At 48.5% G+C, this 18,224-nt stretch overlaps 1 protein-coding gene across 1 annotated transcript in view; it reads left to right on the top strand.

Moving 5' to 3' along the window:
- The first annotated feature begins 1,049 nt into the window (after positions 1–1,049).
- The window catches only part of plcd1a (phospholipase C, delta 1a), a 147,629-nt gene continuing 130,454 nt past the window's right edge, over positions 1,050–18,224 (top strand). Inside the window, 1 exon segment of the mRNA XM_078231141.1 lies at positions 1,050–1,368. Coding sequence (XP_078087267.1) covers positions 1,314–1,368 — 55 coding nt within the window. The 5' untranslated portion in view covers positions 1,050–1,313.

Genomic DNA, 18,224 nt, shown 5'->3' with positions numbered 1-18,224 from the left:
TGTCTGCGTGGGTTTCCTCCGGATGCTCCGGTTTCCTTCCACAGTCCCAAAGACGTGCTGGTAAAGTGCATTGGCTATGCTAAATTCCCTCTCAGTGTACCCGAACAGGCGCCGGAGTGTGGCGACTGGGGGATTGTCACAGTAACTTCATTGCAGTGTTAATGTAAGCCTACTTGTGACATTAATAAAATAAGCTTTAAACAGACTCGATGGGCTGAATGGCCTCCATTCAGGGCACTGCAGGAACTCTATGAATGCTCAGCTTGCTATCCGTCACTCCTGTGTTATTGCTATTCCAGCTCACAAGAGGAGCCAGGAGGAAGGATGGTGCTTTGGTGAAAATGAAATCCTATTTCGCTGCTCGCAGGGTCCGCCTCTGGGCCAAAGGATACACCTTCGCCCGGCCAAGTAAATCACCTTTACACCTTGTCCTTTTATTAAAAGATGATGTGGAGATGCCGGCGTTGGACTGGGGTGGGCACAGTAAGAAGTCTCACAACACCAGATTGAAGTTCACTAATGTCCTTTAGGGAAGGAAATCTGCCATCGTTACCCGATCTGGTCTACATGTGACTCCAGAGGCACAGCAATGATACTTAACTGCCCTCTGAAATGGCCTGGTAAGCCACTCAGTTCAAGGGGCAATTAGGGGTATTCCCTCTGGTGTAAATACACACAGTGTGGGCAGCACAGTGGCACTGCTGCCTCACAGCGCCAGGGACCTGGGTTCGATTCCCAGCTTGGGTCACTGTCTGTGCGGAGTCTGCACATTCTCCCCGTGTCTGTGTGGGTTTCCTCCGGGTGCGGAGCGCTGCTCCTTCATCAGGTGAGTCTCATCAGGTAATTCACTTGATGGAAAGGGCAGCGCTCCGAAAGCTCGTGATTCCAAATAAACCTGTTGGACTTTAACCTGGTGTCGTGAGACTTCTAACTTTTAAAGAATGTTTTACTGGGGAGAGAGCGGTGGAATTCCATCTGTGTGTTTAAAGTGTATCTTGAATGAGTTGTGAAATGCTGCTGAGGCTTGGAGTTTGCAGGGAGGGAGTGCTTGGAGGCTTTTTGAAGCTTCTCCAACACGTGGCGGGTGACAGGCACGGAGGGATAGGAGGCGCCGAGCGGACTGAGGGGGCGGGTCGCCTTTCCCCATCAGAGCACATTGCCCAGCCTAGCGAGCAGTGCAGCTCGGCTCAGGGCATCGCCAGCGTTCCTGTCTCACCCTCTTGGGACCAGTGGCGATTTAAAGACCCCCCCCCCCTTCACACACGCACCTCGCTGCCTAAACTCAGCAAAGTGGATTGTAAAATCTGGACAACATGCAGACCGGGAAAGTGGAACCCAAGCCGTGGGAGTGCAATGGAGTGGACAATGGTATGTTCACATAATATTTCAGTGTAAGGGGAGGGAGTGGTGATTGCTCGCTTTATTTATAAATGATGGGGTGTATTCAAAAGAATGGGGTGGAAATGTGGAATATTTCAATGCTGCATTGTACCTTTAATTAAGCAGGGCAGTCCTTGCTGATGTTTTGCCCGCCTAGAGTAGAATTAATGATCAGTTTAACAGCTCCAGAACGGGATTTGCTTTCTCTCTCTCTCTCTCTGGTGTGTGTTCCGTGGAATTGGTCTCTCTCTCTGCTGTGTGCGGAGTGGAGTTGGGTTGTCTGGTGTGCGCTGTGTGGAGTTGGTCTCTCTGGTGTGCGCTGTGTGGAGTTGGTCTCTCTGGTGTGCGCTCTGTGGAGTTGGTCTCTCTGCTGTGTGGAGTTGGTCTCTCTGGTGTGTGCTGTGTGGAGTTGGTCTCTCTGGTGTGTGCTGTGTGGAGTTGGTCTCTCTGGTGTGTGCTCTGTGGAGTTGGTCTCTCTGGTGTGTGCTCTGTGGAGTTGGTCTCTCTGCTGTGTGCTGTGTGGAGTTGGTCTCTCTGGTGTGTGCTGTGTGGAGTTGGTCTCTCTGGTGTGTGCTGTGTGGAGTTGGTCTCTCTGGTGTGTGCTGTGCGGAGTTGGTCTCTGCTGTGTGTGCTCTGTGGAGTTGGTCTCTCTGGTGTGTGCTGTGTGGAGTTGGTCTCTCTGGTGTGCGCTCTGTGGAGTTGGTCTCTCTGGTGTGCGCTGTGTGGAGTTGGTCTCTCTGGTGTGTGCTGTGTGGAGTTGGTCTCTCTGGTGTGTGCTGTGCGGAGTTGGTCTCTCTGGTGTGTGCTGTGTGGAGTTGGTCTCTCTGGTGTGTGCTGTGTGGAGTTGGTCTCTCTGGTGTGTGCTGTGTGGAGTTGGTCTCTCTGGTGTGTGCTGTGTGGAGTTGGTCTCTCTGGTGTGTGCTGTGTGGAGTTGGTCTCTCTGGTGTGTGCTGTGTGGAGTTGGTCTCTCTGGTGTGTGCTGTGTGGAGTTGGTCTCTCTGGTGTGTGCTGTGTGGAGTTGGTCTCTCTGGTGTGTGCTGTGTGGAGTTGGTCTCTCTGGTGTGTGCTGTGTGGAGTTGGTCTCTCTGGTGTGTGCTGTGTGGAGTTGGTCTCTCTGGTGTGTGCTGTGTGGAGTTGGTCTCTCTGGTGTGTGCTGTGTGGAGTTGGTCTCTCTCATCTGAGGTTGATATTGTTTGGTTCATTTTGAGAGATAAATTCCATTGCTTTGATGCTTTTGTGGCGATACTCGCCGAGTTTGTCTGTGTTTTATATTGTGCCATTCCCAGCGCCTAACAAATGCATGTCAGGTTCAAAGCTATCAACGTGAGACCAGTAACCCCCTGGCCAGTGAAGGGGAATTGTAATAAATCTCCGCAGTGGGATAGGCCACACATTTTCTATCACATTTACAAAATAAATTTGTATTAATAAGAGGTGTCTTTTTTCTGGGGGAGGAGGAGTTGTGGATGGCATTAGGACTCGCTCTCCTTCTCTACCTCCTACCCAAAGATCCGTGAAATAATCATCATCATTGAATGAGACGGGACAGGAGGAGGCCATGTGACCCATTATACATGTGCCACCCCATCACATTCCCGATTGCCCAGTCAGTGTTTCCCTTTCCCAGTCCTCATTTCCTTTTTTGAATGTTGCTACCACCGCCCTTTGAGGCTACACATTCCAGATCATCGGAATCCTCTGCTGCAGTGTTTGCGAACACGGTACAGCCGGGAATAGCCGCACCTTTCCATACAGCTTGCTGCCAAGGCGCCTCACGGAATTGTGGCTTCAGAGGCGCCTCCCTGACCCGCGCTGGAGAACAAAACATGTCGATTCGGAAATACATTTTTGAGGTTGGCCAAGATTTAAAAAAAATACAAATAAGTTTATCCACCCCATTGACATGCAAAAAGAAACTCTTAGCAGGTTTGGCAGCACCTGTGGAGAGACAAGGTGGAGTTAACGTTTCAGTTCTGTACTCTTTTGCCACAGTCTGGGGTGGGCATGCTGATAATGTCAGTGGACAGAGGGCCAGTATGTTGCCCGAGGGACAGTTTTAAATCCCGTCATTGAGTTAATAAATCTGCAATTAAAGCTAGTCTCGAGGAAGAGTGACAGTGAAAATTATCGTCCATTTTAAAAACTTGTTCTTAACTTTGATTTGATTTATTATTGTCACATGTATTAACATACAGTGAAAAGTATTGTTTCTTGCGCGCTATACAGACAAAGCAAACCGTTCATAGAGAAGGAAAGGAGAGAGTGCAGAGTGTAGTGTTACAGTCATAGCTAGGGTGCAGAGAAAGATCAACCTAGTGCAAGGTAAGTCCATTCAAAAGTCTGACAGCAGCAGGGAAGAAGCTGTTCTTGAGTTGGTTGGTACGTGACCTCAGACTTTTGTATCTTTTTCCCGACGGAAGAAGGTGGAAGAGAGAATGTCCGGGATGCGTGGGGCCCTTAATTATGCTGGCTGCTTTGCCGAGGCAGCATTCGATTCCCGGCTTGGGTCACTGTCTGTGCGGAATCTGCACATTCTCCCCGTGTCTGCGTGGGTTTCCTCCGGGTGCTCCGGTTTCCTCCCACAGTCTGAAAGACGTGCTGGTTAGGTGCATTGGCCATGCTAAATTCTCCCTCAGTGTACCCGAACAGGCGCCGCCGGAGTGTGGTGACCAGGGGATTTTCACAGTAACTTCATTGCAGTGTTAATGTAAGCCTACTTATAACACTAATAAATAAAAACTTCCGATTATTCCTGATTATGTCAGTGTATAACCACATAACCTGTATCTAATGTAGAGCGACTCAAAAAATAGGGCGGCACGGTAGCACAGTGGTTAGCACTGCTGCTTCACAGCTCGAGGGACCTGGGTACAATTCCCGGCTTGGGTCACTGTCTGTGTGGAGTTTGCACATTCTCCTCGTGTCTGCGTGGGTTTCCTCCGGGTGCTCCGGTTTCCTCCCACAGTCCAAAGATGTGCGGGTTAGGTTGATTGGCCATGCTAAAAATTGCCCTTAGTGTCCTGGGATGCGTAGGTTAGAGGGATTAGTGGGTGGATATGGGGGTAGGGCCTGGGTGGGATTGTGGTCGGTGCAGACTCGATGGGCCGAATGGCCTCTTTCTGTGCTGTAGGGTTTCTAAGATTTCTAAGATTCTTGTGATATTAATGTACAACAACTCACGGTATGACAATATCTTACAAATATTTAAGGCATGAATTTGCTGTTCCTGCGCAAATACCAAACAGTACATTTAATACCCTTCTGTGTGACATTGCAATTGGATTTTTAAATATTTAAAATTAGCATTTCCATTGGCATATTGTAGAGAGAAATACAGTATTCGAGGAGTGAGTGAGATTGGGTCTAATCCAGGAGTGAGGGACTGTGAATACAGTATTAGGGGAGTGAGTGAGATTAGTTTATGTCAGTAAAGTTTGTTTATTAGTCACAAGTTAGGCTTACATTAACACTGCAATGAAATGCAGTGGCCTGGGCCTCGACACCTCCCTCTGCGACTGGATCCTGAACTTCCTAACTCACAACCAGTGGTGAGGTATCTAAATGGATACAAAATCGGCTTCTTGACAGAAGCCAGAGAGTGGTTGTAGAGAGTTGTTTTTCAAACTGGAGGTCTGTGACCATCGTTGTGCCTCAGGGATCAGTGCTGTGTCTATTGTTATTTGTCATTTATATTAATGATTTGGATGAGAATATAGGGGGCATGGTTAGTAAGTTTGCAGATGACACCAAGATTGGTGGCGTAGTGGACAGTGAAGAAAGTTGTCTTCAATTGCAACGGGATCTTGATCAATTGGGTCAGTGAGCTGACGAATGGCAGATGGAGTTTAATTTAGATAAATGCGAGGTGATGCATTTTGGTAGATTGAACCAGGGCAGGACTTACTCAGTTAATGGTAGGGCGCTGGGGAGAGTTACAAAACAGAGATCGAGGGGTACATATTCATAGCTCCTTGAAAGTGGAGTCACAGGTGGGCAGAGTGGATAAGAAGGCTTTCGGCATGCTTGGTTTCATCAGTCAGAACACTGAATACAGGAATTGGGACGTTTTGTTGAAGTTGTACAAGACATTGGTAAGGCCACACTTGGAATACTGTGTACAATTCTGGTCACCCTATTATAGAAAGGATATTATTAAACTACAAAGAGTGCAGAAAAGATTTACTAGGATGCTACCGGGGCTTAATGGTTTGGGTTATGAGGAGAGGCTGGATAGACTGGGATTTTTTTCTCTGGAGCGTAGGAGGCTGAGGGGGTGATCTTATGGAGGTCTATAAAATAATAAGGGGCACAGATCAGCTGGATAGTCAATATCTTTTCCCAAAAGTAGGGGAGTCTAAAACTAGAGGGCATAGGCTTAAGGTGAGAGGGAAGAGATACAAAAGGGTCCAGAGGGGCAATTGTTTCATACAGAGGTTGGTGAGTGTCTGGAACAAGCTGCCAGAGGTTATAGTAGAGGCGGGTACAATTTTGTCTTTTAAAAAGCATTTGGACAGTTACCTGGATAAGATGGGTATAGAGGGACATGGGCCAAATGCAGGCAATTGGGATTAGCTTGGAGGTTTAACAAAAGGGCGGCATGGACAAGTTGGGCCGAAGGGCCTGTTTCCATGCTGTAAACGTCTATGACTCTATGAGTAAGGATCATCCTCAACACCGGTGATCCACAAGGCTGTGTTCTCAGCCCCCGACTCTACTCCTTATGCATCTATGACTGTGCGGCCAAATTCCCCTCCAATTCGATTTTCAACTTTGCTGATGACACCACCGTAGTGGGTCGGATCTCAAATAATGACGAGACAGAGCACAGGAATGAGATAGAGAATCTGGTGAACTGGTGCAGCAACAATAATCTCTCCCTCAATGTCAACAAAACGAAGGAGATTGTCACCGACTTCAGGAAGCGTAAAGGAGAACATGCCCCTGTCTACATCAATGGGGACGAAGTAGGAATGATCAAGAGCTTCAAGTTTTTAGGGGTCCAGATCACCACCAACCTGTCCTGGTCCCCCCCATGCCGACACTATAGTAAGAAAGCCCACCAACGCCTCTACTTTCTCAGAAAACTAAGGAAATTTGGCATGTCAGCTACGACTCTCACCGACCTTTACAGATGCACCATAGAAAGCATTCTTTCTGGTTGTATCACAGCTTGGTATGGCCCCTGCTCTGCCCAAGACCGCAAGAAACTACAAAAGGTCCTGAATGTAGCACAATCCATCACGCAAACCAGCCTCCCATCCATCGACTCAGTCCTCACTTCCTGCTGCCTCAGCAAAGCAGCCAGCATAATTAAGGACCCCACGCACCCCAGACATTCTCTTTTCCATCTTCTTCCTTCGGGAAAAAGATACAAAAGTCTGAGGTCACGTACCAACCGACTCAAGAACAGCTTCTTCCCTGCTGCTGTCAGACTTTTGAATGGACTCACCTTGCATTAAGTTGATCTTTCTCTACACCCTAGCTATGACTGTAACACTACATTCTGCACTCTCGTTTCCTTCTCTATGAACGGTATGCTTTGTCTGTATAGCGCGCAAGAAACAATACATTTCACTGTATGTTAATACATGTGACAATAATAAATCAAATCAATTCCCCGAGTTGCCACAGTCCAGCACCTGTTGAGGTCAATGCACCTAACCAGCCCGTCTTTCAGAATGTGGGAGGAAACCGGAGCACCCGGAGGAAACCCACGCAGACACAGGGAGAATGTGCAAGCTCCACACTACGACTCTCACCAACCTTTACAGATACACCACAGAAAGCATTCTTTCTGGTTGTATCACAGCTGGGTGTGGCTCCAGCTCTGCCCAAGACCGCAAGGAACTACAAAGGGTCGTGAATGTAGCCCAGTCCATCACTCAAACCAGCCTCCCATCCATTGACTCTGTCTAAACTTCCCACTGCCTCGGCAAAGCAGCCAGCATAATTAAGGACCCCACGCACCCCGGACATTCTCTCTTCCACCTTTCTCCGTCGAGATAAAGATACAAAAGTCTGAGGTCACGTACCAACCAACTCAAGAACAACTTCTTCCCTGCTGCCAGGGAATGGACCTACCTCGCACTAAGTTGATCTTTCTCTACACCCTAGCTATGACTGTAACACTACATTCTGCACTCTCCTTTCCTTCTCTATGAATGGTATGCTTTGTCTGTATAGCAATCAAGAAACAATATTTTCACTGTATGCTAATACATGTGACAATAAATCAAATTAACCCAGGAGAGATTGTGAATACAGTATTAGGGGAGTGAGTGAGATTGGATCTAATCCAGGAGTGAGGGACTGTGAATACAGTATTAGGGGAGTGAGTGAGATTGGGTATAATCCAGGAGTGAGGGACTGTGAATACAGTATTAGGGGAGTGAGTGAGATTGGATCTAATCCAGGAGTGAGGGACTGTGAATACAGTATTCGGGGAGTGAGTGAGATTGGGTATAATCCAGGAGTGAGGGACTGTGAATACAGTATTAGGGGAGTGAGTGAGATTGGGTATAATCCAGGAGTGAGGGACTGTGAATACAGTATTAGGGGAGTGAGTGAGATTGGATCTAATCCAGGAGTGAGGGACTGTGAATACAGTATTCGGGGAGTGAGTGAGATTGGGTATAATCCAGGAGTGAGGGACTGTGAATACAGTATTCGGGGAGTGAGTGAGATTGGGTATAATCCAGGAGTGAGGGACTTTAAATAAAAATTAGCATTTCTCTTCCCCGCTCTTTTTCAATAGAGTAAATCTCTCGGTCTCTCCTGCACCCACTCCCAGTGATTCATAGAACATAGAACAGTACAGCACAGAACAGGCCCTTCGGCCCACGATGTTGTGCCGAGCTTTATCTGAAACCAAGATCAAGCTATCCCACTCCCTATCATCCTGGTGTGCTCCATGTGCCTATCCAATAACTGCTTAAATGTTCCTAAAGTGTCTGACTCCACTATCACTGCAGGCAGTCCATTCCACACCCCAACCACTCTCTGCGTAAAGAACCTACCTCTGATATCCGTCCTGTATCTCCCACCACGAACCCTGTAGATTCTTGTTGATTCAGATTAAACGTGGAGAGGAATGTGCTTTGAATCATAGGTGACTGTGGCTTTGCAAAGAGTTGGGTGTATCTCGGCTAGGATGCCTTCTGCATTCCTTGACACAAGTTCGGTTTTGTTTAAGGGACCAATTTATGTTGTTTTAATTAGCCAATATTAACATGCATGGCCTGCGACTTGTGTGGGTCATGGTCTGGATAGAGAGACGCAGAAGACGAGCTGTGTCACGCCTTTAGAGTCAAAACCCGTTCAGCTGGTTGCTGGTGTGTGCGTGCCTATTGGTGTTCACTCATTTTCTTCCGGACAGTTTACTGTCATTCGCAGCCTGACCTCCCTTTTACAATGGGCTGTGCCCAACCTTGGAGATGTCTAGGTAAATAATGATGTGGAGGTGCCGGTGTTGGACTGGGACAGGCACAGTAAGAAGTCTCAACACTCGGTTAAAGTTCAACAGGTTTATTTGGAATCACGAGTTTTCGGAGCGCTGCTCCTTCATCAGGTGAATGGAGGTCTGTACTGTATGACACTATGACTATATCGACCACAACACAATACGGGGTTCTCCGTGGACGACACAGTGGCTTGGGCGGCACAGTGGCACAGGCTAGCACTGCTGTCTCACAGCGCCAGGGACCTGGGTTCAATCCCAGCACTGTGTAGAGTTTGCACGTTCTCCCCATGTCTGCGTGGGTTTCCTCCGGGTGCTCCGATTTCCTCCCACAGTCCAAAGATGTGCAGGTTAGGTTGATTGGCCATGCTAAATTAACCTTCGTGCCAGTGGGATTAGCAGGGTAAATATGAGGCGTTACGGGAATAGGACCTGGGTGGGATTGTGATCAGTGCAGACTCGATGGGCCGAGTGGCCTCCTTCTGCATTGTAGTGATTCTATGATTCTATGAAAATGTGGTGGGAGGAAACCGGAGCACCCGGAGGAAACCCACGCAGACACGGGGAGAATGTGCTGACTCCGCACAGACAGTGACCCAAGCCGGGAATCAAACCCAGCTCCCTGGCGCTGTGAGGCAGCAGTGCTAACCACTGTGCTGCCGAGCTGCCCTACATGGGTTCATGGGATGTGGGTGTCACTGGCAAGGTCACCTCCTTTCACCGGATGAAGGAGCAGCGCTCCAAAAGCTCATGATTCCAAATAAACCTGTTGGACTTTAACCTGGTGTTGTGAGACTTCTTACAAGGTAAATAATGCAGCTCTTGTCAGTTCTTCATCAGAGGCGCCTCCCTCAGGATGGAGGATGATTTGCTTCCACTCCAGTTCAATGGGTTCTGAGTTAGCTGATCAGTCCAATGCCATGTGTAGGCCGGTGCTGCTTGCCGGGTTGGGTAGATGGATTGTTTGGAAGTTTTCACCTCGACTCTGTCTCTGCACGTTTCCAACCAATTATCTGGATGTGTCCAGTGTCTTTCCGAGTGGACCTCCTCCATGTTGTTTGGTCATGAACCAGGGTCTCCCATGGGTCAAGCGGTATGACTGACCATCCCAGGGATGCTATGAGGACATCCCTAAAGTGTTTCTGCTGCCCTCCTGGATGTCTCCTGCTGTGAGTTCTGAGTAGAGTAAGAAGTCTCACAACACCAGGTTAAAGTCCAACAGGTTTATTTGGTAGCAAATACCATAAGCTTTCGGAGCACTGCTCCTTCGTCAGATGGAGTGGAAATGTGCTCTCAAACAGTGCAAACAGACACAAAATCAAGTTGCAGAATACTGATTAGAATGCGAATCCTACAGCCAGCCAGGTCTTAAAGGTACAGACAATGTGAGTGGAGGGAACATTAAACACAGGTTAAAGAGATGTGTATTGTCTCCAGACAGAACAGCTAGTGAGATTCTGCAAGCCCAGGAGGCAAGCTGTGGGGGTTACTGATAATGTGACATAAATCCAACATCCCGGTTTAGGCCGTCCTCATGTGTGCGGAACTTGGCTATCAGTTTCTGCTCAGCGACTCTGCGCTGTCGTGTGTCATGAAGGCCGCCTTGGAGAACGCTTACCTGAAGATCCAAGGCTGAATGCCCGTGACTGATGAAGTGCTCCCCCACAGGAAGAGAACAGTCTTGCCTGGTGATTGTCGAGCGGTGTTCATTCATCCGTTGTCGTGGCGTCTGCACGGTTTCCCCAATGTACCATGCCTCGGGACATCCTTTCCTGCAGCGTATCAGGTAGACAATGTTGGCCGATTTGCAAGAGTATGTACCGTGTACCTGGTAGATGGTGTTCTCACGTAAGATGATGGCATCCGTGTCAATGATCCGGCACGTCTTGCAGAGGTTGCTGTGGCAGGGTTGTGTGGTGTCGTGGTCACTGTTCTCCTGAAGGCTGGGTAGTTTGCTGCGGACAATGGTCTGTTTGAGGTTGCGCGGTTATTTGAAGGCAAGAATTGGGGGTGTAGGGATGGCCTTGGCGAGATGTTCGTCTTCATCAATGACATGTTGAAGGCTCCGGAGGAGATGCCGTAGCTTCTCCACTCCGGGGAAGTACTGGACAACGAAGGGTACTCTGACCACCGTGTCCCGTGTTTGTCTTCTGAGGAGGTCGGTGCGGTTTTTCGCTGTGGCGCGTCGGAACTGTTGATCGATGAGTCGAGTAGAGTTCTGAGTAGTTCTGAGTAGAGTCATAGTCATAGCGACATACAACGCAGAAAAGGCCCTTTGGCCCACTGAGTCACGCTAATCCCATTTTCCTGCACTTGTCCCATATCCTTGAATATTTGTCCCATATCCTTGAATATTATGATATTTCAAGTGCTCATCCAAATACTTTTTAAAGTTTGTAAAGGTTTTTCAAACCTCCACTATCTTCCCAGGCAGCGCATTCCAGATTCCCACCACCCTCTGAGTGAAAAAATGTTTTCTCAAATTCCCTCTGAATCTCCTGCCCCTCACTCTAAAACTCTGCCCCCTCATGATTGACCCCTCAACCCAGGGGAGCAGCTGCTTCCTACTCACTCTGTCCATATCCCTCACAATCCTATACACCTCAATCATGTCCCCCCTCAGCCTTCTCTGCTCTGGGGAAAACAATCCAAACCTATCCAGTCTCTCCTTATAGCTCAGCTGCTCCATCCCAGGCAACATCCTGGTGGATCTCCTCTGTATCCCCTTTTTGCTCCTCTAATTGCTTTCTTAAGTTTTCTCTTTCACTTCATATATTCCTCTAAGGCCGCAACTGCATTGTTCCCTTTGGACATTCTAAAAGTCCTTCTCTTCTTCCTCATCCAGTCTTGAATTGTTCTAGACATCCAGGGTTCCCTCACCCTATTGCTCCTACATTTCCCCCTCAAGGGTACATGTTGGGCCTGTACTCTCCCCAGCTCCTTTTTGAATGCCCCCCCCTCCAACTGCTCCACTGTAGACTTATTTTGCAGGTCATCTTTCTCCTTGTCCATGACAAATTTGAACTGTACTGTGTTGTGGTCGCTATTCTTAAAATGCTCCCCCTCTGCCACATTGAACACTTGTCGGACTTCATTCCCCAGATCCAACACTGCACCATCCCTTGTTGGGCCTTCTTCGCATTGATACAAAAACTCTCCTGGATATATTTCAAGAAATCTGAACCCTTTAGAAACATAGAAATAGAAACATAGAAAAACTACAGCACAAGACAGGCCCTTCGGCCCCACAAGTTGTGCCGAACATATCCCTACCTTTTAGGCCTACCTATAACCCTCTATCCTATTAAGTCCCATGTGCTCATCCAGGAGTCTCTTAAAAGACCCTATTGAGTTTGCCTCCACCACCACTGACGGCAGCCAATTCCACTCGCCCACCACCCTCTGTGTGAAAAACTTCCCCCTAACATTTCCCCTGTACCTACACCCCAGCACCTTAAACCTATGTCCTCTCGTAGCAGCCATTTCCACCCTGGGAAAAAGCCTCTGAGAGTCCACCCGATCTATGCCTCTCAACATCTTATATACCTCTATTAGGTCTCCTCTCATCCTACGTCTCTCCAAGGAGAAAAGACCGAGCTCCCTCAGCCTATCCTCATAAGGCATGCCACACAATCCAGGCAACATCCTTGTAAATCGCCTCTGCACCCTTTCAATCTTTTCCACATCCTTCCTGTAATGAGGCGGCCAGAACTGAGCACAGTACTCCAAGTGGGGTCTGACGAAGGTCTTTACACTATGACTACCCCAATTTATGCGGGAAAGTTGAAATCACCCAGTCTAATTATCCGATTATTACTCTTACACACCCATAGTGAACTGTCTACATATTTGCTGCTCTATTTCCCCTATTTTGTGGGCCTATAATACACTCCCAGTAATGTGGCTGCCCTCTTTATATTCCTACATTCTACCCACAAAGCCTCGTTTGAAGACCCTTCCAAGATGTCATCTCTCGTTATTGCAATAATTGACTCACTAACAGGGCGACAGCGCCTCCCTTTTCACACACTCCTCTGTCTTGCCTCAAGATTCTATACCCAGGAATGCTGAGTTGTCAGTCCTGCCCTTCCCTCAACCATGTTTCTATAATCGCAACAATATCACACTTGCATGTGTCAATCCACTCCTTTAAGTCATCAGTCTTACCTTTAAAGTTTATTTATTAGTGTCACAAGTCAGCTTACATTAACACTGCAATGAAGTCACTGTGAAAATCCCCTAGTCGCCACTCTCCGGCGCCTGTTCGGGTACACTGAGGGAGAATTTAGCATGGCCAATGCACCTAACCAGCACGTCTTTTGGACTGTGGGAGGAAACCGGAGCACCCAGAGGAAACCCACGCAGACATGGGGAGAACGTGCAGATTCCGCACAGACAGTGACCCAAACCAGGATTCGAACCCGGGTCCCTGGCACTGAGCGGCAGCAGTGCTAAGCACTGTGCCACTGTGCCAGTCCAAACTAACATTTCCTTGATTGCCTCAATGCCGGACATGTTGGTCTGACTGTTGATGGACTGCTTTTCATGCGCTGGGATTTGGGAGATCTTATGTAGGGACTGCTGCTGGAACTCCTCCAATGCTTTGAGGTGCCTTTTGTAGGTTGTCACAAGTCTCAGAACCATATAAAACTGCTGCCTTGTGAACTATGATCTTGCTCTTATCCTGGTCGTCAAAGTATTTTCCTCAGTCAGATGAAGGCTTAACTGACACCTGGAGTTAGTACTTGTTAGTACTCTCTACCCTGTGTACTCCGCACTCTGTTCGAACACCGTAGTGGGTCGGATCTCAAATAATGATGAGAGTACAGGAATGAGATAGAGAATCTGGTGAACTGGTGCGGCAACAATAATCTCTCCCTCAATGTCAACAAAACGAAGGAAATAGTCATCGACTTCAGGAAGTGTAATGGAGGACATGCCCCTGTCTACATCAATGGGGGCGAAGTAGAAAGGGTCGAGAGCTTCAAGTTTTTAGATGTCCAGATCACCAACAACCTGTCCTGGTCCCCCCATGCCGACACTCTCGTTAAGCAAGCCCACCAACGCCTCTACTTTCTCAGAAGACTAAGGAAATTTGGCATGTCAGCTACAACTCTCACCAACTTTTACAGATGTACCATAGAAAACATTCTTTCTGGTTGTATCACAGCTCGGTATGGCTCCTGCTCTGCTCAAGACCGCAAGAAACTACAAAAGGTCATGAATGTAGCCCAGTCCATCACGCAAACCAGCCTTTGATCCATTGACTTTGTCTACACTTCCCGCTGCCTCGGCAAAGCAGCCAGCACAATTAAGGACCCCAAACACCCCAGACATTCTCTCTTCCACCTTCTTCCGTCGGGAAAAAAATACAAAAGTCTGAGGCCACGTACCAACCGACTCAAGAACAGCTTCTTTCCTGCTGCTGTCAGACTTTTGAATGAACTTACCTTGCATTAAGTTGATCTTTCTCTACACCCTAGCTATGACTGTAACACCACACTCTGCACTCTCTCCTTTCCTTCTCTATGAACGGTATGCTTTGTCTGTATGGCGCGCAAGAAACAATACTTTTCACTGTATGTTAATACATGTGACAATAATAAATCAAATCAAATGTATTTGGTTGTGTGCCTCCGAACTGCAAAGTCTGGACCCGACTGCAGATGGCAGCAGATCATAATTAAAACATGCTCACTTGTCCATGGCACCATCCTGCTGACTCTCCGATGACTACAGAATGTTTCGATCCAGTGGTAGGTATTCTGAGTCAGGAGGTTGGGGGTTCAAATCCTGCTCCAGGAGAGTTGAGAGCATTCCCTCGGGCTGGGATCACTGTGCTAAGGGCGGCACGGTAGCACAGTGGTTAGCACTGCTGCTTCACAGCTCCAGGGTCCCGGGTTCGATTCCCGGCTCGGGTCACTGTCTGTGTGGAGTTTGCACATTCTCCTCGTGTCTGCGTGGGTTTCCTCCGGGTGCTCCGGTTTCCTCCCACAGTCCAAAGATGTGTGGGTTAGGTTGATTGGCCATGCTAAAATTGCCCCTCAGTGTTCTGGGATGCGTAAATTAGAGGGATTAGCGGGTAAAATATGTAGGGATATGGGGGTAGGGCCTGGGTGGGATTGTGGTCGGTGCAGACTCGAAGGGCCGAATGGCCTCTTTCTGTACTGTAGGGTTTCTATGATTTCTATGATATTGAGGAGTGCTGCAACTTGTCAGAGCCGATGCCTTTGAAATGATGTTCTCATCCTATTCTCTATGGTCTCCAGCTCTGACAAAGGGTCCTCCAGACTCTCACGTCAGCTCTGTTCTCTCCCCGCAGATGCTGTCAGACCTGCTGAGGTCTGTTTTTCTTTCAGATTCCAGCAATGCTTTCATCGTCGTGCTAAACTCAGGCTCGGGTTGGCTGATACTGAGCGATGCCAACGGTGCGGGTTCCATTCGCGTACTGGCTGAGGTGATTCATTGAGGTTATCCCTTCTCAACCTTGCCCCTGGCCTGAGGTGTGGTGACCCTCAGGTTAAATCGCCACCAGTCAGCTCTCCCCCTCCAAGAGGAGATCAGCCTTTGCTCATCCGGGGCTTCATGCCCTGTTTTGTCTTCTCGGACGAGTGTAAAGGACCCCACAAAATCCTTTGTGTGACAAGGAAGTGGGTTCCCCATCCTGCCCGGGGTGATTTGACCCGAGGCTGAACAGCAGCGTCATTGCCCTGTTCCCTGACGAAGTAGAATGCTCGCTACATTAAAGATTTCATGCAGCAGAGTTAATGTGACAAGAGCTAACGGTTCAGTTCTGAGGGAAGGTCAGATGGGCGGACGGGAAAGGGCAGGTAACCATAGCAACGCAGGGCAAGGGTGGGACTGACTCTGTTACTGCCAAATCTCCAAAAGACTTTGCACCTATAAATATAATTTGAAGTTTATTTACTGGTGTCACAAGTAGGCTTACATGAACACAGCAATGAAGTTACTGTGAAAATCCCCTAGTCGCCACACTCTGGCGCCTGTTTGGGTACACTGAGGGAGAATTTAGCACGGCCAATGCACCTAACCGACATGTCTTTCGGACTGAGAGAGGAAACCGGAGCACCCGGGGGAAACCCACGCAGACACGGGGAGAACGTGCAGACCCCGCACAGACAGTGACCCAAGCCAGGAATCAAACCCGGGTCCCTGGTGCCGTGAGGTAGCAGTGCTAACCCACTGTGTCACCCCTCAAATCAAATCACAGTGAATGGGATAATCCCCCCCCCCCCCCCCCAATTTGTTTTGGCATTCCTAATGTCCCTCTTTTCTCCAAGTTGTAGAATTGGGCTCCAACCTCACCCAACTCTTGGTCTGGGAATTTCTTTGGCACTGCTGCGGCCAGCCTTAACATCGGACAGCTGCACAACGTCAAGGCAATACCCAGACTTTCTCAGAGGTCACGCCCTCTAGAGGGCGCCAAACAGGGTTTGTCACGATGGGAGACACTCCCCTCCCACTACACAATCCCAGAATTTACCGCTTTTATTCTCTTAAAAACATATCGGATCAAAGAACGGTTGAGGCACAGAAGGAAGCCATTTGGCCCATCGTGGTCCATGGCAGCTCATTGCAAGAGCAATCCGACTTTTCCCTGGAGCCATGGAAATATTTCCTTTTTATATAAGCCTCAATTGAACCTGCCCCGGGCAGTACATTCCAGATCCTAACCACTCGCTAACAATTATTATCCCTTCTGTCACCGTTGCTTCTTTTGCCAATCATCTCAAATTGGTGCCCTCTGGTCCTCAATCCTTCCACCAATGATAACAGCTTTTCTCTATCTACTCTGTCCAGACTCCTGGTTCTGAATACTTTGAACAAATTTCCTCTCAGACCTTCTGTACTCCATGGAAAACAGGATTCTCCGATCTATTTGCATAACTGAAGTTCCACATTGCTTGAACCATGGGTATGAATCTTCTCTGCACCCTCTCCAATGCCTTCACATCCTTCCTATTCAGCCAGCCCTAATGGCCAGAGTGTGCTGATTGGCCATGTTATTGTACAAGTTATCCCTTCTCACACAGAGGGTTGATATGATCCACAGTGCACTAGTTTGAAGTTTATTAGTGTCACAATTAGTGTCACAATTAGCACTACTGCTTCACAGCTCCAAGGACCTGGGTTCGATTCCCGGCTTGGGTCACTGTCCGTGTGGAGTTTGCACATTCTCCTCGTGTCTGCGTGGGTTTCCTCCGGGTGCTCCGGTTTCCTCCCACAGTCCAAAGATGTGCGGGTTAGGTTAATTGGCCATGCTAAAAATTGCCCCTTAGTGTCCTAAGGTGCGTAGGTTAGAGGGATTAGTGGGTAAATATGTAGGGATATGGGGGTAGGGCCTGGGTGGGGTTGTGATAGGTGCAGACTCGATGGGCCGAATGGCCTCTTTCTGCACTGTAGGGTCTCTATGAAGTAAGCTTGCATTAACATTGCAATGAAGTTTGCTGTGAAAATCCCCTAGTCGCCACACTCTGGCGCCTGTTCGGGTACACTGAGGGAGAATTTAGCACGGCCAATGCACCCTAACCAGCACGTCTTTCAGTCTGTGGGAGGAAACCGGAGCACCCGGAGGAAACCCACGCAGACACGGGGAGAATGTGCAGACTCCACACAAACAGTGACCCAAGCTGGGAATCGAACCCGGGTCCCTGTGCTGTGAGGCTGCAGTGCTAACCACTGTGCCACCGTGCCACCCTATCCCAGGGATAGTGCCAATGCCTCAGTCAAATCCCTCTTTCTGACATGACTCTTAAACAACATCCTTCCGTATCCTAGTGGGCAGCTGGGGAAGAATTCCGACCTGCAAAATCCTGATCCTAAATCGATTCATCTCCTATATTCACGTAGCAGGAAAATATGATTGACGCTTCCATGTTGTCCGTGACAACAGGGTCGCCCTCTTTCCCACCCCACCTGATAGGTTACTCACATGTGCCTCCTGGGAAGTGTCAGCTGGGATTTTTTACAAACTGTGTCAGTCTTCCTAACTATCCAATCCTCAAGGCAGCAAAGCAGGTGAATAGAGTAGTTAAGAAGAAAAATGGGCGCCGGAGTGTGACGATTAGGGGATTTTCACAGTAACTTCATTGCGGTGTTAATGTAAGCTTACTTGTGACGCTGATAGATAAAAATAAGATAGCTGGGAGCTAATATGCAAGGATGGGGAGGGTCACATGAACAGGGAGGATGCCAATGTAATGGAAAGTGGGAACTGGCAAGGAATTTAAGATGGAGAAAAGCCAGGCGTGGGTGGGAAGACAGGCAGAATACAACCGACTAATCTCAGCAAATAAAGGAGATATAGATGAATCGCAGAATTGTTACAGAGCAGGAGGAGGTCACTGGGCCCAACCTGCAAGTGAAC

Source organism: Mustelus asterias, chromosome 2 (genome assembly GCF_964213995.1).
Source record: "Mustelus asterias chromosome 2, sMusAst1.hap1.1, whole genome shotgun sequence".
Classification (NCBI taxonomy): Eukaryota; Metazoa; Chordata; class Chondrichthyes; order Carcharhiniformes; family Triakidae; genus Mustelus; species Mustelus asterias.
The sequence above is the reverse complement of the archived record's forward strand: the minus strand, read 5'-3'. Positions and strand labels throughout refer to the sequence as shown.